The following is a 21,658-nucleotide window of genomic DNA, read 5'->3' as shown; positions in this document are numbered from 1 at the left end:
ATCTTTTCGCCTAAAGCTGTCTAAACCTTCGTTGGTGAGCACGTCTCAGCGTTCGCGTTTTGTCGCTTTTCTGTTTTTTGACCTCTGCGTCTGCAATGTTTGATTTTTGTTATGATGGTCAGAAATGGACTGGAGACCACGGGCTGGCAGTGCGGCGATGGCAGCAGACAAAAAGCGAATCCCCAACAGACCGCTTAACAAACATGATCAGCACTCGAATGCAGGACACTGTTTTCAAGTGTTGTTTGAGAGCTATTGCCTTGTACGAAATGTAAAAATTAAAAAGATGTTCGATCATGCAAGCCAAATCTCAACCTGGTTTTAAACCTCCGCTTGACATTAGCAGTCTACTATGCACCTTGCACCTAGAAGACCAAAAGAATAAACTTTGACTAACTTCATTTAGCCTACTTGTAGGTTGTCAATAACAGATGTCTTCATAAAATTTCAAAAGAATGACCTCCATGTCCGCAAAATCTCCGCACTGTGCCATGGAAAAATCCGCAATTTGCAACCCTCTTGCAGTACAATAATACTGTTGTAGCCTATTAAATATTGTTCGCATATTTACCGATGCGTGTGTCTAGTGGTTCATAACTCATAAACTTATGGATTCAATCTGAAAAGAAATTCGCTGCGTATTCAAAAGTCTTGCAATCAGGTGCGCTTTGCACTGCTTCACTAGCCCACCTTTGGAGGGACAAATATATTGTAGTAGACCGGAAAACCAAACTGTGAAAGAAAAGGTTTTGTATCACTGACCCAGCTTGTTAACTGTTTTGACAATTTTTCTTGTGTTGGTGCGCGTTGTCGTGCGTCAGCAAAAGTTTGTTTGATAGCAGACTTCAGAGTTTGTTGCAAACTGCTAGCTTCAGACCGCTGGCTAGAAATTCAAACTGCCTTACTTCGTTCATTGTAGCCTTCTCCATTTTTCCGCTCTCAGAATAGACCCGCTTGTTGAAGCAGTGTACACACCGTGTTCGCACCAGGGACGTAGTTTTGGGAGAAAATATCCCCAAGTTTTATTTTGCCCCCCAAAAAATGTTTTAACACTATTATAACGTTGCAACACCGTTATAATTCATATTGAATGACGTTTGCCCCTCCAACAGTTCCTTTTGCCCCCCCTATAATTTTCTTTTAAGGTACGCCACTGGTTCATACACAAATAACATGTTTTTCTCTGTGATAATAGTAAGCTGATGGTCTTCTGACAAGTGACAAGTCTTGAAACTTAGTTTAATGTTAAACAATGAGGTACGAAAAGCATTTAGGAAAATTTATATAGGTCCTACAGAGTGTACTTCGTGTTCTTTCTACTGTTCTTTTATCTGTCAACATAGGTTACACTGATGTACTATAAAGTCGCTATAAAACTCACATCTACAAACAATGACAACATAAAAGAGCAGCCTGCGTAGACTATATGCAGATGGCAAACAACTCTTTTGTTTGAATTAAGCTGTTATATAGACTACAGTTTGGATTGATTTTCTGGAGTGGCATCTGCTAATAAGCACAGGTCTGTGTCGCTGTATTTATCTTTTGCAAGAAAGCATTCTGTTGAAGGCGGAGGCATTGAGGGAGCATAGGCTGTTTCTATCAAAGGGATTGCAGGTGGTTTGTGAGAAGCTGGACTCAACGTCGGTGTGCTGCTCTTTGAACTTCTTTCATCGTTGTTCCTGTGTTTTTGTTTCCCAACACCGGTAGTGAACGTTGTTCTCGAAAGCGATATGCTCGATCGTCGCATGGCTGGAAAACATATTTGCTTGTTGAACAATTCTTTTTTGTTCTGGGGCCTCATATCTTAATGCATTTTCTCCTTGTGCAACCACGAAGAGAGAGCATTTTTTCATTTAAAACTTGCTCAAACTACTTTATTAGTGGCTGCCTAAAGTAATCTCAAAAAGCCTACCGTAGCCTACTTCTACTGCAGTTCTTTGTGAGAAGTCAAAATATTTGTAAAAATAAAAATAGCCTATCTTAGTACTGTACAAATACTCCTAATTTTGTTTGTAGTGAAGACCATAGTAGCATAGATGATGCATAGACCGTCACCTATGCAGCTATGCTATGCATCTAGACCTATGGTCTATGCATAGACCATAGATGCAATAGGCTACTAAATTGCACAATCACGAACACGTGTTAGAAGTTAGGACGAAGAGCATGCTAGCTAGGTTAGGCCTACAGTTCTGGAAATGTTATGGCCTCTGACTGAGAAAGCTTCTTTGAGAAGCATATGCAATAGGCTACTAAATTGCACAATCACGAACACGTGTTAGAAGTTAGGACGAAGAGCATGCTAGCTAGGTTAGGCCTACAGTTCTGGAAATGTTATGGCCTCTGACTGAGAAAGCTTCTTTGAGAACTTTATCCTGGCAATTTCGTATAGCCTACTTGTAGAAGCTTTGATTCTTTTGAACCACTGACGAAGGCCGGTTACCGAGATTGCCAGAGTGAAGTTTTCGCTTGTTAAAGTGTTGTTGTCTGGGAGCTATGCAATCCACTACTACGTGCAACCGAATGAAGAGCAGTTCCTAAATGCGTTGCTCAAGCCCACATCCCGAGAGTCGAACCAGCGCTGCTTGATCTTGTGGCTTCTGCAAAGCTATTGAGGTGAACCTATAGGCTTAGGCTATGTGGTTCCTGGTTATGTTTATTGAATGAACTTAAGATTTTATCACAAATTTAAATCAAATTTGCAAAGTGAGTGTAAAGAAAGAAAGGCCAACAGCTAATAAATTAAGCTGATCTCACAACACTTAACCACTTGGAGAACATAAAACCCAGTAGGCAGTAGATCTATGATTAAAATCGCCATCACGCGATTTCATTACATTAACAAGGAAGCGGACCGTCTGTTTCGAGTCTATCTGCAGTAAAATGGAATTATTGTTCGACACAGGGCCGTAGCCAGACCGCAGAGCAAGGGGGGCCAACTTTTTTTAGGGGGGGCCAAAAAAAGAAAAAAACGGAAAAGATGAGCAAAATCATTATAATTGTAGCTGTTGCTTGAGAACGTTGGGATTTTGCCAGGGGGGCGAAATTTTTTTTGGAGGTTAGAGGCCCCCTTGGCCCCGGCTGGCTACGGGCCTGGTTCGACACAACCCCTGCCCCACAAAATTATAAAAGCAATCATAGATCGCAAAAATAAATGTGGTAAACTATTGAGAGTCAGCTCGTTGTAAAATGCAAAGCATTACTAAAAATAATCTCTTTGGACGACCAGTTGGACTAACATGGTCAAACCTCAGTACACACTCGTCGTGTTCTTGATTTTGTCAACCGCCTGGCCAAGTTGTGAGAAAGTCTGCACGACGTTCGAAAGAACGCCTGTTCGACACCTCCCCAAAGCAAGCGGCTGTGTCTTGGCAAGACACTTAATGACGTGCTGAAATAATGGGAGCAGCTGATTCTGTACAGTAGGCTATGTCGCTTCGCTGTTTCTAGCTGCCTGTTGTGGTGCACATGTGTGATAGCAGTGCACTGTATGTTATCACAATGGGCATCAAATGAAACAATTCACCGGTATTGTTATTATAGTTTGTATACAGTGCAGTGGAGTTTATGCTTGTAGCCTACAATTTGGTCTTGCGGTACAAATGCAGAATAGATGTCACTACACCAAGGCATGATTTAATGGATGCGTCCAATCGCTACATATAGGCTAACTAATAGCCTACAAACAAGCACTATCAGCACTGTTGGTCTATCGAAGCTAGGCAGACAGAACTTACCAAGCGACTACAATAAGCCTATAGCTACTATGGCAGAAGTCGGTGATTACAACTGCTTTACATTTTTTGGCCCTTTATCCAAAGTTTGTTGAGGAACTTTCCCCAGAAACTCAACTTAAATGCAATCTTTGTAAATTGAAAAATGTTTTTTTTTATGATCCCTACAGCAAAAGAAGTTGCGCTTTTTACTAAATTTAGCTTCCAATATTTATAATAGCAGACGACGCAAATATTAAAAAAGATATTGTGGTCATAAAATGCGCTCCTTTGGTCCAACTAAAAGATTTCTTGCAAATGGGTTGCAACGTCCCTTTCGAGCAATTCCGTATTTTTTTGATGGCTTATTAGAAAAAAAAAAATTCTTGCTTGAAGCAATCATGTACGATCGTTTTCGATCCTCTAATGACAAACCGATATCACACTTTTGCTGTGAAATTAATCTTATCAACAAGACTACCCACTTAACTGCAGTTCATTCTGTAAAGGCGTATTGAAGCAATGAGTTACTGGAAAGAAACCAAGGAAGAAACGTATAAAACTTTTGTCAGAGTGCGCATTGGCTGAATCAAGTAGTCTTCAGAAAACTGAACAATTATTCAAGACAACATTTCACTTCTTAAAAGCACTTCTGGTTATGCTACTGCGCTACATCTAGCGTAGGCTACGTACACGCCCACTCTATATATCTCACAGCAGTATCACGTATTCATTCAACATCGAATAAAAAATAGATTTCATCATAGGCCCAATATAAGAAAACCAAACATTGGGATATCATAAAGGATTGAGCTTCAGCTGATTAAATAAAATTATTGTGTTACAGTGATACCACCATCAATAAAAGAATGTTGTGTCAGATAGTAACAGTAATGAGAAAAACTCAACATAGGCTGATGCGTCAATATCAAGGCAGTTGAAAGGATAATTTGGGTCCAGTTTTAATAAGAGGCCCGGGACCTCCGAATATGACACATTTAAAGAAAACGATAGGTCTCCGAAAAACCTGCAGTGTTTTCTTTGTTTCCTGCCGTCTGGAAAGTTTCTTGGCCCCTAAAATGATCCGGGTCCGTATTCAAAAGTACCCCTGGACCCCCTGTCAAAACTGCTGGTCAATATGACTAGATTATTACGGTGTCCGACGTTTTTTTCGTAAACAGTTGTTCGTAAAACAATTGTTCGTAAAATTAATTCTTCGTAAAACAATTGTTCGTAAAGCATTTCTTCGTGCATGCAATTAAGAATTGATGTATACCAAGAAATGATTTACGAAGAATTGTTTTAGGGATTTAATTTTACAAACAACTGCTTACGAACAATTGTTTTACGAACAATTGTTTACGAACAATTGTTTTACAAACAATTGTTTACGAACAATTTGCCTATAACCGATTATTACAACAAAGAAAATATCATGTTAGAAGGTTTTCGTGGAACTCCAAAATGTCATTCTTGGATCCGTGGATTTCAGTTTGAGAACCAGTACTACGGTACTCTTAGAAGATGACATCCGTTAATTGGTCATTATTATCGATCTTTTGTACAACTTCAGAACACGATATAGCTTAGAGCAAGCACAAATGTAGGTATAGCAAACAATGTCTAATCCTTACTATGAAATTAAAATCTTTTCCAGTTAAGTAATTTTTTTCATTGTGAAAATAGGCTACAACACAAGAAATCAAAGAAGAAAAAATGTCGCCTTACTTTTTTCTTTTCTTTGAAAGCAAGGAATACGATTGTGATGTATCCATGACTGTAATTCTTTTTTGATAGCACTTTGTATCTCCATGTTAGCAAAGCAATAAATTGCGCAAACCAAAAATCCCTAAAAAGTTAATGGTATTGTGATTTGATCAGTGCCGGATTTACCATTAGACTAAAAAGGCTGAAGCCCAAGGCCTCAAGATTTAGGGGCATCAAAATTTAAGATGTGCCACGTAGGCTATATTTAAAAACGTTTAAACATGGCCTATGTCTTTAAAGAAACTTTCACCTGCTGGTAGCGTGAGTGTTTCTGGCAACCAGTTCCAGTAAAGTAAAGTAGGTTCATAAACAGGTCATAATGCAAGTTAAAGTTCTGGTGTGTTTTTTTTTCGTGGAAAGGATATATGACACAGGTTAAAGGTTACATTTTTAGCCATCTTCAAATAGTTAATTTCAACACTTGCGTGCATAGGCGTAGTCAGGGGGACAATTGCCCCCCAAAAAATATTTTCATACATGCACCCACTAACAGAGTTTTAAGCTAGCTTATTGGCCAATAGATATTGGTATAGGCTACTGTTAGTGGCAGTTACATTTTTTTTTGTCTGAAATGACAAATTATCATATCTGTAAGGTGGCAACTGACTAGTTGGTTGATCGTCGTTTCATTGTCTCCTTGTATGGAAACTTGTGCCACTTTTTCAGTGTATATACATTATACAACTTGCATATTTCGACCATGTGCTTTTCTTGCAAATAAACCATTGGTTGACTGAATGTCTGTCAGGTCTCGCATTGTGCAACTAAACAGAACAGTTGTTTTGGTTTTATGTAACTTAAATAACTTTTTGCTCTCTGTTGCAGTATCATTGGACAGAATTTTATTATTGATTTGAGCTGAAAGTTCTCTTAGAATGCGCAATTTTAAAACTCTTTCTTCAAACTTTTCTGAGAAAGGTCCCTTAGACCTCCCACCGACGTGTGCAATAATTCTCATTTGAGTCCTCCCCCCTCCCCTGAAATCCTGTGCTGGGCTCACATTGAAAATCACCATTCCTGGATGGAAGTTGAAACATAACCTTGCATTAAATTTGCAAATTGTCTTAAAACATGGCGATATATTTGTCAGAAATTTTTTTGTATAGCGTTGTTGAGACAATATGGAGCAGGTGTGGAAAAGCAAGAAAGTGAAGTCATATAACGTTTGAGCATCCCTTTACACTTGTTGATGGAATTGTGTCAAATAGGGATCGAACAGATACAGCCTACGTCTTTCTTACAATCAATTAATAAAAGCTGACCGATCATCCAAAAAATATATCATCAATACGTTTTGAGGTAGCCTAATTGGTGATTAACTAGTATAGCCTAATGTTGTGTGGAAAGATGTTAACTTATAAGCTAACAATTACATAAATTTAAAATAAACATGATGCTTCCTTCTTACTTGGAAAGATTGCAAAATGGTGTTCAAGAATAGAAAAACAATTTGACCGATCGTTCCCTCATCAGGGCTGACAAGAAACACCACGTAAGTTACACCAAGTAGTGGAAACAGAAAAAACGCTGCTTTAACTGCTTTCTTGAACCTCTGTCGATCCTCCCCCATTCTCTGAGAGCGGAGCTTCGTAATCAAAATCCGCACGATATTGGCTAAAATCATCGCGTTTATCTGCAGATGTAAAAGTTGACTGTGAAACTCAGAGTGGTTATTATTACGTGGAGCATCAATATTTCTTTTCAATGGTCGATAGTTTGATTTTTCAAACAACTTGGTTTAGTCTACAATGCACTTTACGGTCATGATAAATATATTTCTTCAGCCAAACTGTTCTTACCACTAATATGATAAGAATTGGAATTTGCCAGCTGTAATCGGCCACTTCTTTGTTACTGCTACGCATCCAACAGGTTGTGTCTTCATATACAGCCTTTAGGACAACCCAAGTGATCATAAATGGAAAAGGAAAACCTATTCCAATAGCGCAATTGTAAATTTTATAGTATTAAAATGTTTGGTTATTTAATATTATGCTATTTCCATTGGTTTACGATCACTGAAGCCTAAGCTTACATGCAAAATCGTCGAAATGATATAAGCTACAGTCTACAGCAAATAGCCTACTGCAAGCTATTTCCTATTTGTCCTGAAAAATGTCATAGGCTACTGTAGAGTCTGTAAACTGTAGATAGGCCAAGTTTAAGATAAGGCTTTCTAAGGTGCTAAAAAAAAGTTTTGCTCGGAGTAGTCAAAACAAGAGTCTTTTGATACAAAGTTTCGTTGCAGGCAAAATTCCTTTATTTCGAATTAATTTTTTACTAAAAGTTTCGTTTCAAAGGGTGTTCTAACAAATGAAGCTTAGCTTTATTTTACCCAAATGCAATATGCTACGAACACACTTATTTTGAACATTTCAAACATACAATCTTATTGTAACACCCAATAAAGTTGAAACATCTTTCCTTTTTTTTGTATTAAGTGAAGCGCGGCTTTTAGCTTAGACAATAGGCCTAACTATCTTACTGTTCCCCAAGATCCACAATGGTCTTAGCTGGCAAGTCTGTATTATTATCTAATAGCTTTATTTTTATTTTGTATTGTTAACACTATTAATTCTATAGAGTAGCCTCCACAGTCTGCACTCATGCACTAAAAAAGAATCGCTTGCTCAAAGCAGATCATTGCTGCGACTCACCCCATCCAGCCAGGAAATAATATCTGAGCTTGATTTTTTTAGAAGAATATGCTAATACCACCATTATATGAAGATACAAGCCTTCGACCAACATCCAAAAGTAATTAGTCATTTGACTATAATTGAATATGGTCACCAGAATTCTGCAAAGAACCTAAAAACATGTGGTTTAGAGAGATTTACTTTTGAGTATTATAGGCATATAGCTGCCCAGTTATTGTTTGAATATTTCTCTGATCATGGTTTCTATTAATTTGCAATAAACAGGGGAGAGGATGAGGTAGAGATAAGCAGTAGCGTTGCCAGAGAAGGGTTAAAAACCTTAAACCTCCCTCTTAACACTTACTTGACGTCAAGATGAGTGGATCAACAATAATGAAAGGTAGAACTGTTTATTATCACTATCTCATATACGTCTGAAAAAAAAGTTTTAAATATTACACTCCCAGCTCTAGCCACGCTATTGTAAGTAGGTCTACAATAAGCTATGCTAAATGTAGAAGAGTGTATTATTATTATTTTTTTTTTTCAAATTAACCTAGTTTTATTTTCGACACCAGTTTTAAGCTACTCAAAATGGCGAAAACAAGGTAGTTCATTGCTCGAGTACTTTTCGCTGACTCTCTTCTCGTTAACTTCGTTCTGAAGACAAATTTCGAAAGAGAATCAACAAAAAACACTAGCAATGAACGAACTTCTTTTCGCCATCTTTTCTGTACCACCGAAGTCATCACGTTTTATTCAGTTTTACGAAGTTGAAGATTTTGGTTAAATGCTTCTTGATGCAGCTTACAGTGCATACAAGCAAGATTTTAACCAGATTTCTTTTAACACGTTGATATATTCAACGATTCTATATATTTTTAGCAATTAAAAAATTAAATATTTATGAATTTTATCTACGAAGTCTTTATTTTTAGTTCGTATTTCTAAATATGTACGATGCTTGTAGAATAAGACACACACAAGCATTGGCAGATAGACCTTTGTGGTTTCACTGTTGTCTAAGTTGATACAGTTTTGATGTGTTCTGACAATTCTGTTCATTTCGAGGAGCTCCGAGAAGGAGGGGACGTCGAGCAACTTCACCCCCTAGCATAACATTGTCAAGGAAAAACGAATAGTTTTTGTGTTTTCACTTTTGAAAGGAAACCATTTTTACTAGACTACTAAAATAAAAATGCACCAATTTTATAACAATAAAAATAAATGAAACAAGTGCTAATGGAGAGCGTGGTTTTAGCACACTAAAACTTGAAAAAAACGTTTGCGCTCCATCATGACTCAAAACCGATTGAACAGCCTATGCATGTTGTGCATCAATAAAACGTTGCAAAATCTTTATTATTGGATGCTATGATCCGTAACTTTGCATTGCAAAAGGTTCACAAATCAATGAATTCCATGCATGCTTTATTGTTGAGCTATTTTCGTTGCTTATAGCCAGAGATGTACGTTTACGCCGCAAATTCTACGCCGTAGACTTGCGGCGTAGACTTTTTGTTTACGCTAGAGCTTACAGCCACATTTTTTTGGATAGTTGTCGCTTGAGGCTAAGGCGGAAAGTTTTCGCGGTTTTTTAGCGTATAGCGTCAACGCATACTTTTTAAAGTCTTTTTTTCGCTACAACACGCCAATACCTTCCAGCGCTGCAGTTGAAAGAATGTTTTCAATGGGCAAAGACATATTGAAACCAAAACGCAGCAAAATGTCAGATGAATACTTTCAGATGCTTGTGTTTTTTCGTGGAAATTGAAAATAAAACTTGTTTGTTTCAAGTGGTTCATACCGTGTGAATGTTTGGCACCTAGCAAACAAAATTAGTTTACGCTAGTGTATGCGCTGACGCCGCCAACTTTTTTTTACAAGTTACCTTGACGCATACGGCGTATGGTTTTTCGAACGTTTGCGTTTACGCTGACGGCGTCAATATTTTTTGTATGCGCGTACATCACTGCTTATAGCCTAGACCAGTGGTTCCGCCAACAAAAAGCTGGCTTTAGTTCAATTTGCTCAATGAATCACTTTTCGCCTCGTTGTTTCGGCATTTTCTTCATGTAAGCATAATTTTATGCTATTTCTACTGTAATGTTCATCTGTGAAGCTAGACTTATAAAGTATTTCAATCTTATTTCTAGCAGTAGTGTTGTTCAACTAATCATACAAACGGTAGCGGATCTAAGGAGGACACTTGATCACGTGCCATACGCTCCTACCCAAAATCGAGGCAATAACATGTTATTTTTCTTACAAAATTTCTCGCTCGCTTTGCTCACTCAATCATTTCATTGACCTAACCAGCGACATTGCGTGTTTTCAGCAGTAACCTAGATATAAAAGGTGTGAACTTTTGTGCCGCTCAAAAACTGAAATAGTAATAGCCTACAAAAGTCAAAGTAAAACACATTCCTCAACGAAGTATAGTATTTAACAATTTATTTAGCTTATTTCAGTGTTTATAAAAGTATGAAATAATATGCGCCATGTGTACGCCAATCTACTAAATTATGATAAGGTGGGAACACTGCAACGGATATACAAAACTTCCCTGAAAAATTATACAAGACTATAGGCATATTCTTCGTCAATGGTGTGCTATTAAAATCATGTGCAATGAAAAAACTTGATTTGAAACTTAATTTCAATCAGCAAACTTTGGGGCTCCAGCTTCGATAGAAATCTGGATTTTAATTGGATGCATTATAAGTCGAATACGAAGTGTGAGTCTTAGGCGAAAAGACAGAATGTTGGAGTAGTATGCTACATATAGGCTACACAAGAAAGCGGACAAAACAAGGCAAAATTTTGGTTCTCAAAATTTACATTGTTTCTTTCGCTAGAAATTTTTATGTCATTTAAATTGTAGAGCCTGTCATGTTTGTTTTTTTTCTGAATCCGCTATTGCGTACAAACCAGAACTTTGTATTTCAATCTCAATAGTAGACTATTTTCTGCAACATTTATAGATATTTATATAACCTATTTTATACCAGCAATTTTTAAATAAATTTAGCCTCAGCACACACTGACATATTTGCCTTGGCCACACTAAGCATTTGAATATAGTTTTGCATAAGTTGTCTTTTTATTTCCTTGCACCTGTTCTAAAATAGCCTAGTCGTGCCTTCCTTACTGTGGTTACCGGTGCGCAAATTTTTTTTTATTTTTAATAGTCCGGCAGTGTTAAAGGTCAAGAGCCAGGGTCGTTGAGAGAATATTTCGGGCGTGGTACCAATCAGATCCTCGGGCTCCAAATGAAGACACTTCTAAGAAAAACGCACAATGTCCACAGAATACGCGGTGTACGTCGGAAGACCTCTGACCTCTCTGTCAACGCTACTGTAAAGAACTACTGACCTTGGCCATTATGCGTATACAATTTTTGCTAGACCAAATACCTTTTGTGCTCCATACTTAGCAACAATGGTATTCCTATTGCAACTAGGGTTTAGTTGAGTAAATTATGAAGATGTTATCGAAAGAAGTTTTTCCCTATCAATACGTTGTTAAAATTGAATGTTGAAAGAAATTCAATGTCACGCCGAGGAAAGTATGCTAAATGCAATTGAAGCGAACATGCAACGCATAATAATTTTTTTTTTGCTTTTATTTTTTCCTGAAAATTGTTTTGTTGGAGTCCATTTCATTTTACAGAGTTGAGTGTTAGGTTGCAGTGAATCTAATATAGTGCATCGCCCTTTTTCGAATTATTATACCAAATATTGCTATAATTGTTTTTGGAATACGCTTACCGTGTTCATTCGCCTTGATTTATAGTCGATCGTGCAGTTCAAAACAATCCACATCACATTCCGTATTATAAAAGATGCGACGAGATTCCAATGAATGATGTTCCGCCAACATCGAATGCTTCTAAAAATATCATTTACTCTTATTGCTTTTTTATGCGTAAGTAATGGTAGATTATTATAAGAAGCAGAGCTGGTTTGACTCTCGGGGTGTGCGCTTGAGAAAGGCATTCGAAGGTCTGCTCTCCATTCAGAGGTACCTAATGGATAGACTAACTCTCCATCAACAATATTTCAACAATCGGAAAAACTTCATTTTGCCAATCTCGGTAACCGGCCCCGAGTAAAAAGCCTTTGGACTTTAGCCTTTAAACTTTAGTTTATACTATCAAGGCATGGACTTCTAAATAGTAGCATCTGGACTAGAAACTCAGTGGGCAACATGAGGCCAAACAGTTGGTACAACAGTTGGCCAACAGTGGGCCAACAGGGTTAGTTACTTGGCTGTTGGCCCACTTTTGGTCAACTGTTGTACCAACTGTTTGGTCATGTTGCCCACTGAGTTTCCAGTCCAGGTGCTACTATTTAGAAGTCCATGATCAAGGCTTTGTCAGTCGGAGGATAAAAATTCAAAACCAAACCAAAGTTCTGCTTTGGGGAACTTGAAACACTTAAGCCACAAAATAATTCACCACGGTTGAAATATAGCTTAGCCTATTGTAGTTGTAATAGCCTTTAGTGGTTTAAGTAAATCTTTGTTCCAGGCTCACAAGTTTGAAATTATAAAGCTGCATTTTACGACCTGGGTCAACACATTGTCGACGTGTGGAGGGTTGCAAGCACCGAGGAATCAACCAAGAAAACAAGTTCGTAGACGTTCCATATGCGATTTGACTACAGATGAGTTCCTAGACTAAGATTGACCCAACCCTGGCATTACGTCAAAGCTCATGGTACCTCTGATAGTTATAACATAGCTTACCGATGCCAAAATATTTTAAAACTGGATTAAATATCATGATGCTGAAAGTATAAAGCAGCTATTTGAAACCACTTCATAGGTCTAAGACTGCGGTAGGCTACATCGCTTGGAGATTGTAGCGAGATTGCCATCTTCTCATCTTTCTATTCCTGCTTTCTACTAAGATGCAAAGAGTTTAGGAAAACCTATTTTAATTTAATGTTGTTAATTTTAAGAATGTTTCCAAAATTTCCAGTTGAACCAATCTATGCAGGACCGTTGAAAAGACAAGTCGACCCTTGATACCACCAAGCGTACATTTGGACACCTTCTGAAAAAGTAACAAGGTATCTCCAAAAAAAAGGTCTTTTCGAAGATCAGTTAGCTTCTCTATGACAGAGACACCTAACATCTCAAAAATTCCCTGCTTTCGAGATACCTTGTATTTATGTGTACCACTAGGCTAAACGGCATCTGAAATCTTCAAACAAGTTTTGCAGATCCCAAAATATGTCAAGCCCAGATCGTAGCTTACCTCTGGACCCTCTTATCAACGCTACTGCTTCTGTAGGTTACAGCAGTACTTCTAACAGGGCTAAGGCTGTTTCCCCTGTGAGTCAAATATTGATGTACGGTAGCCTATGTTAAATTGAAGACTGCAGCAGTGCAAAAACAACTTAGTTTTTGCCATCTAGGCTACTAATTTTGCATTTTTTATTGTGTCACTTAGTTAGGATGCTTTCATTTTATGCTGAATTTTAGCTTGATTGTTTAGTGATTGAAAATTTAGATCGAAGTTATTTTCATAAAAACACCATATAAATCCAAAACACAGCAAGAGGCATAGGCTACATGTATATCTAAATAGCTTACAAGTTAAGTTGACCCTCTGTCTGAAAAAAAAAAATCTGCTATAGCCTACAGAAAAAAAGGATTTGATCAGTATGAATTTGCTCTTTTCCTTTTCCAAACTTTGCTGCCTTCGTTAACTACCTTAAGCTACTGTATTGTTTTCTCCTATGCTTTGGTGGGCTCAATACCATGACCTATTTTAGTATTTTTTGTGTGTTTTTCTAGTGATGCTTTATAAATTTATCTGTTTAGCTTTTTAACTAAAGTGTCGTGAACCAAGAAATGTTGGAAAGGCTTACATTGACATATTAATTGAAACCTCAACGGCGCCACCTTTGGTGCGAAGCAAGATCACAAAATTGGGCGATTTATGACTATTTTAAAGTATCGTTTGATGTTTCATTTTATAGCATATGCTTGTCACCAATTAAGCAAAGCTGGAAACCAATTGCTGTTGTATGTTGCATTTTTCATGAAGCCCTTCTTTGCAAGTTGCGTTTCCTTTTTAAAAATGTAGATTTCTTCCGTTTACCCACGGCATGTTAAGCCAGCATTGATGGTATTATCACCTGAAATTTATGCATAGTAAACAACGATAATTATATATTCCCATCCTTCTCGTTTTGGCACTAAATAATTGTGAACAATGCAATAAACTATTCTTGAGTTTTAAATGAACAAACAGTTTTCCTCAACAAAAGTCGGCTGTTCACAATCATGGGGTGTATTTTACAGTCAACTCAAGTGAAATGAAATTATATCATGCATAGGCGACAAAATTAACAAATAGTTTTGCCTTCTCTAATACAATACAACGCCTACCTTAATTTCCAAAAAATAACAAAAGTCACTGTTAAAGACGCCAAAGAGACAGCCCTTCCAATGTAAGATATCATTTGCAGAGCACCAAGATAATTCTCGCAGGAGACTTCCTGTGGTTGGGAAAGTACAATTTCGGTATATACAAAAGCAGTCTATAGTAAAAATTGAGAAGTATTCTTTGAACTGCATGTTGCTACTACAAATCGGCTACACAAATTCACTTGCAATAAACATCAAGCGCATTAGTAAAATAGCAACGTAGCCTAAAAATGATTTTGTTTTCGACTCTTCACACTTCTAGAGTTAAAATATTACGGTCTTACAGCAAATAAACGACTACTACTCGATTTTTGTAAAATACATACAAGCTGTAGTGTTGAAGAACTACATAGTACACATGCAAGAACTATTTCACATAATCAAGCTGGCATTCAACTAAATTAGGCTACTATAAAATTGTCAGTGCAAAACCGAAATTCCTAAAACGTGTTGCAATTACTTGAAAGAAATGTTGAGCGTAATATGCATTTGATGCAGTTTCAATGGACTAACTTAGTCTAAGTTGGTTTGGGTTGAGTTCAATTTTACAGAGTTGTATCAAGTTCATTTTCAGGTTGAGTTGCCCATTTTTTGATTTTGCCTGCAAGAATTTTTTATAGTGTTGAATTTCATAAGCAAAGTGTGATGTTTTCCAGCTCAGCCTTTACAGTTTACGTCTAATTGAGTATCACAGAACAAAATTGTTTCGAGTTTAAAAATAATTTTCCAAGTTGAAATTCAGCTTCGTGGTCCAGCGATGAGAGCGGCTGCGCTCGAAAGGAAGTTGGTTCGACACCGCTTCACCACAAACGAATATGTCTCGGTATGATATGTAATGGCATGCCTAATAATTTGGAGCAGCAGCTGACGCATGCCTACTACGTATGCCCCTTCACTGTTTTCAACTGGCTGTTGTGTGAAATCTTTAATTCGCAGTGTATTGTGCGTTGTCGCAATTGATGCAAAATATAAAAAAATCAAATAATTATGAACCCCTGTTGATATTAACCTGCTTAATCTCCGATTTGTTAGAATGGCAACAGATATACGTTTAATGAACCGCAGCATAATATTATAATTAATGTCGTAGTAGCCTAGATTAGATTGCAAAAGATAGCAAGCTTGCAATAGCCTGCTAGAAAATTTTATCAAAATCCCGGTCTCTCGAGAAAAAATTGGCGTTTTAATTTATTCCTAAGAGATAGGGGTAAAGAGTCAACTCAATTAATTATTCAAGTAAAACCACAACCGAAAGGATATTTGTTAAAGCCTTTCAACCATAATTTACCTCTTCAACAAGATTCCTGTCTCCAGATTCGAAGTATGCTTTTAACTTGTTGCATATCATGCCCTAAATACAAGCATCAATGCACACACGCTACGAACTACTACAGTAGTGGCTATTAAACATTGTGCATTTGAAAAACATGCATATTGATATCAAATTTCTCACTGCATGACAAGTAAATTTTCGTAATACCTAAAAAATAAATATTTTATACTTTTTCGATGAAACAAGACAAGTAAAATAAATAACATTTCTTTCGCTTAAGGTTAAGAGGTGAATCGCAATTTTGTTTAAAAAAATATACATCAATCATTTTTTTGAAGTTTTAACCGGCTGCAGAGGTTTTTACCTCGTCTAAGATAGGACGGCAGGCCGAATAATCGGTTTTTGCTTCCCAGGTTCCACTGGACCGGCACTTTCTTGTGACGTTATCTGCAATATTTCGACGGTTGATCTATGTCGGCTGATAGGTTACCTTCCGTCAGTATTTTTGTATAATCGTTTTAACATTTGCAGCGCAAAGTAAGTTATAGTTGAGGATAATTAATTGCAAAAAAATCAATAACCCATCTTTTTGTTCGTGAACGTTAGGGTGTCACCATAGTAAGGTGCTCAGTTGTGGTGTCTTCCACCCACATCTCCAAAAATGATGGAAAAGAACGGCTTTAGCTCAGAAAGGACGTCGTACTGCTTTTGTTTCCATGCAACTACTGCATATCGCACGACCAGGATTTGCAATAAGTAGCTTTTAACAGTCATTATTGCGAATTCTTGGCCTTGCAAAGATTGATTCTGACCGCTCTGTGAGTTTATCAATATCCGGTGAAAGTGGCGTTTCGACACTTACCATAAACCTTTCCTGACTTGGCTTTTTGGCAGGAAAATGTTTACTTTTTCTTAAGCAAAAGTTTTTTGTCATAAAATTGTGTAAAAATTCTGAAAATATTCTTATTTATAAAAACAAAAAAACAATAAGCGAACGTTTTCGGCTAGTCATATAGCCCTTATCAAGCCTATAAGAAAAATACATTTTTAAAAGAAATGCTAAAGAATCATATCAGTGGCGCCGCTAGACCTTCAACAATGGGGGGCAAAGTATTGGCAGTGCAAGACAGAAGCGTAGTTGACAGCCGGCGGGCGAAGCCCGATGGCGTGTTCGCCGAAGGCGACACTTAGCGGCGGGGGGTCTGGGGGGCCTCCCCCAGAAAATTTTGAAAAATTACTTTCAGTTTAGTGCATTTTGAGAGCATTTTCAACAAAAATGTGGGTATGAATATTCCTGTAAAATGGTGCTGTCCGGTGGCATAGCAAAAGGATAAGATCATGTTTTCTTAGGCATTTTTCGGAAATAAAGCTAAGTCTCTATGTTTTCTTGTTGCTAATTCCAGGCTGAGATATTTGAATGTTTGGTATTGGCAAAACTCGCTCTTTTAATGCAGTTTCGTTTAAAATTAGGCAAACTTTGTTGTAGAGACATAGGTTGATTGCTTTTTTTTGCGAGATTATTACAATTTTATTATTTATCAATTTTTTCCTAGGTTGATCCAAAAAGCGATCTTATTCTTGTAAGTCACTAACTTTTATGCTTTAAAGTCAACCCGAAGTTTAGAAAATGTAACGTCATAGAGGTCATACATCTTGATGAGTGTCAAACAAAAAATTTTGAGACAATGAAGTTACTTTATTTCTGATATATTCAAGTTTTGTATAAGGAATAGCTGTTTAGACGTTAATCTAGATCGAACAAGCGATCTCAGCAGTTACAGATGGCTTGCATCCTTGCACAGTTTGACGTGAAATTACATCATAGGCTGAAGCTTTTCTTGCAAACAATGTATTAACATCCGTAAATTCAATTTAAAAGGTTGAAACCCCCAAACCCCCCTCCCCTGGCTACGCCACTGGTGCAAGACAGTGATATATTATTTAATTTCTCTTGTTTTTTACTGCTATTGTCTATTGCAATATAGCCTACCAAAAGTCCCACATGTTTGACATGTTTGATCTGTTGAAAAAAATAAAATTCAAAATAAATCACAGTTGGATTCCGTATGGGACTTGCAACTGCCATGGCTAGCGAAATTCTGCGTTGCTTTTTTCCAGATTGAAAAACCATTTTTACAAATGCTTCACTGAAAGTAAAAATAATCAATTAAAACGCCAACCTCAGCCAGCCAAATCTGTTGATTTTACATCGATTCAACGTTGTAGGGCGTTGAATCGATGTAAAAGATGCACAAGGTTGCACGCGAGGACGCAAGTCTTCCAATTTAAAGGTAATAAGCAAAGCAATATCCTCAGAAATAAAAGAATGAGAAAAGAATTTTACTACAAGTGAAACGTATTTTAACGTCTAATAAACGTAGGAACATGTTGACTTTCGTTGCATTATTTCGTCATACTGCATTTTTTGCGTCTTCATACGTATATAATATAATTGTTCGCTCATTGTGTGGTTTAAACTTTATCGTCATTGTATTGCGCATGAAATCTTCGTGGATAGGATAAAAAAACATTAAGAATAAAAAATCATTTAACACCGGTGGAGCAAAATTGCAGTTTAATAGAATAAACTTTAACTAATATTAACAGGACTATGTTGAAAACTCGACAGGGAAAGCAAAATGTGGCATCCTTAGCTTCTGAATACTCCAGCCAGAGATAGTCATCAAACCACTGGTTACTCACTGTATTACTTTAGTAGACTTCGTTGAGTTCAATCTACATTATATCCTGGAAACATGGAATGACCCACTGCTGTATGCACTGCCACCACTCAAGAACCAAGCAAGAGCCAATCTGCTAAACAGCCGGTAACAATTGTTACGTGACAGGCAGCAGGCAAAGTATACGTGAATCGAATCACAAAATTGTAATAATAACAGCAGCAAGAAGAGTAAGTTTAAAATAAAAAAGAAAGCTTTTACCCCCCCCCCCCCCCCCCCCCCTTGCAACTTGAGTTAACTTCAGGTTGGGATCCAAATATTAAAAAAAAACAATATGTAAGAATCTAAAAAAAATTAAAAAGATGATGCCCAAAACATTGGGGGGCAGCTGCCTCGCCTGCCCCCCTCTGCCGGCGCCACTGAATCATATAGTATCACAGCAAAAATATGGTCAAATCTAAACATTTGAGAAACTGCCTCGCTCACACAAGATGATAACTGAAAATTACACAGCACAACGGGTCAAGTATTTCAGAGGTAAAATTAATTGATTGTTCAGACAAGGACTCAGACAGATTACGCAAGAAGGACAGAGCACAAGAGATAGTGGCACAAAACAAAGTAAATGCGAGCAGCACAAGACGTGATAATTCAATCAAAAACTGCTAATATGTCTGTTTATGGTTTAAAAGAGTTACCTCTCTACCCAAATTGTATTCTTATTTAGCATAACAAGGTTAATAACTCGGACAACTTTACAAAACATATCTTCTGACGTTTCTCCGTAGACTCCATAAAGCGTATATCAAACAACCGATGAAAACAGCGGTTGGATTTCTATGTGTTTAAATTCATCCTGCTTAGGATTGTAGTAAAAAAAAGCTTTATCTTGATTTACATTTCGGGGAAAGACAGTGCCTGACGTATTTTAGTACTACAGTAATTTTGCAGTCATCACAGTGAGACACCGTAACAAGTAGCATATGTTTAAACATAATGCTACTAATGACCGTAGCACGCTTTTAAGTCACATCACGTGGAGACGCGGCCCACAGTTTATCCTGATTCAGGCAAATGAATACAGAGTGCCAGACATTGAGTCCGAAAAAGGATGTTTAATATTCAGTAAAGACATGATAACAACCTAATCAAGGAGGCCTTTGTTTCTAACACAAACTCAACATCAAAGAAAAAAATTGAGAAAGTGCACTGAAACGGTTTGCATTAGGCTATCTACGTCGAAAGAAAAAAATATCCAGGCTTGATCCATTAGGAGATCACCTAGTCCTAGCAACTAGGCTAGAGTGTTTAATAATATTACAATTTTTTCAATATGCTGTTGCTGACCTACCTGGATAATAAGGGATGTCTTCCAAATATTCTGGACAGGTGTTGTAGGCAGTTTCATTGTACTCAGTCTCAAGAAAACAAGTGCCAAGTGGATCAATAAACGCTTTGCATCGACCTCCTGTGTAACGTAATAATATGCCATACTGTTAACCCTGTCAACAGAAAGTTGGAAAATATGATAGTTATTCTTTTGTTTTTTCGCTTTGTTTTCCAATTGTCTTCCAAAATTATGTATTGTCTTGCGATGTTTTTATTTATATATTTTTTAAATAAATCAGTAGAATAACTAAATGAAAGTATTTTCCGGACCCGGTTGCGATGGTTTAAACATACAGTCAGACCTCATTAATTCCGGCTCCAAAGAACCAGAATCTCTCTTATCCAAAGAATATAAGTTCAAATGCTATCTTAGGGATATAGATAAGTTATATGGCTGGCTAGTCTAAACAAATAGCCTCAACAAGGCAGCCTTATACACTAATTTCTTGGAGAATCTAGGAATTAGCATGTGACATTCGAGCAGTAATGTTTTGCAAATCAAACACAAGCCGTTGCTGTAAAAACACATGAAAGCAAAATCCTGATGAAAGTGTAAGCAAGAGAATTCAAAACGCAAAAAAGAAAACATTTAGGCATTTTTGAGCGTCCTCGGAGGACAAATTTATTTTTCTAGAGAAAAGAAGGCAAATCCTTCAAAAAGAGATGATGATGATGGCTATCCCTCTTTTTCGAGGATGATGGTACATATGCCATATGGTAACCTTAGTATAGCACACATAACATCTCTTCTCCAGGACACCAACAAAGACATGGGAGAGCTGAAGTGTTTGTGAAAATTGTAAAAAACTTGATCAAATATAGTGTATTTGCGACAATTGTAACCGTTAATTGGCATATCTTGAACTCAGACAGGAACTTCTGCAGACGTTAAGTCAACGTAAAAGTAACGGATTTTGCTGTTTGGGATATTAGAAATAGGCTACTCCTCAACAAAGCACAAATTGTCACCCACTGAATTTTTGTTAGGTCGAGCAACTCGCTCTAGTATCATTCCCAATGTTAATTCTACTCACTGTAATTATGATCCTTCGAAAAGGATGAACCGTCAAAAGCGGGTGGAGCAGTCTTATGATAAAAATGCCAAAGATTCAAATGTTTTATATTTTAACCGGTCTGTGTACTCTCAAAGCACGGATAATCCTGGCTGGTTCAACGGAAATGTAATGAAACAAATATTTCATCGCCTATCTATTTGATTATACCAAGTGATGGTGTTACTTATAAACGAATTAGAGTTCATGTGTGCCCTAATTATTGCGATGAAACGTTTCATGAATCTTAGTCGTATTGTTATAAACTGCTAACAGAAACTAGTCAAAATAAAAGGTCTTGCAAGCTACAACAGCTTGAACAACAAGAAGAAAATTAAACCGAAAACCACCTACGCTGAAAGATTTTCTCACTATGTACGCTATTGATGATGCGTTTCTTGTACTATTGTATTGCTTGTAGGCTACACCTCGTTCAAATTTAAAATGTAGCTCACTTTTCTCACGAAGAAAGGATATTGACTGTTGAACTGAACTTAAAGCATCAGAGTCAGACTTGAACAGCGTCATAATTGTTCGGCGTCGTGTTTTCTGTTTGTGCTCTTCTCTTCACTCTTTACCTTCACCTTGCAGCCTGCAGTCAGCACGTTAGAATAAACCATCTGTGTTCTCTTTTTGTTAACACACGATATTATTAAATGTGAAACGAAAATGATTCACGCTTCCTTGGAACAGAAACCGA

The 21,658-nt window shown here is 37.2% G+C and overlaps 1 protein-coding gene across 1 annotated transcript; it reads right to left on the bottom strand.

The window, feature by feature from the left end:
* Nucleotides 1-1,260: 1,260 nt before the first annotated feature.
* Nucleotides 1,261-16,610, bottom strand: LOC145776110 (corticotropin-releasing factor receptor 2-like). The gene is made up of 9 exons (XM_082587514.1): nt 16,488-16,610; nt 16,201-16,305; nt 14,525-14,676; nt 11,893-12,013; nt 8,141-8,294; nt 7,283-7,416; nt 6,892-7,116; nt 5,445-5,565; nt 1,261-1,752 (listed from the first exon to the last, which is right to left on the bottom strand). Exons 1-9 carry the CDS (start codon nt 16,608-16,610, stop codon nt 1,475-1,477), a joined length of 1,413 nt encoding a protein of 470 aa, XP_082443640.1. The 3' UTR covers nt 1,261-1,474.
* Between the last annotated feature and the right edge of the window lie 5,048 nt (nt 16,611-21,658).

Source organism: Aplidium turbinatum, chromosome 8 (genome assembly GCF_918807975.1).
Source record: "Aplidium turbinatum chromosome 8, kaAplTurb1.1, whole genome shotgun sequence".
NCBI classification, from domain to species: Eukaryota; Metazoa; Chordata; class Ascidiacea; order Aplousobranchia; family Polyclinidae; genus Aplidium; species Aplidium turbinatum.
Note: the sequence above shows the minus strand (reverse complement) of the source record. Positions and strands in the feature narration are given on the sequence as shown.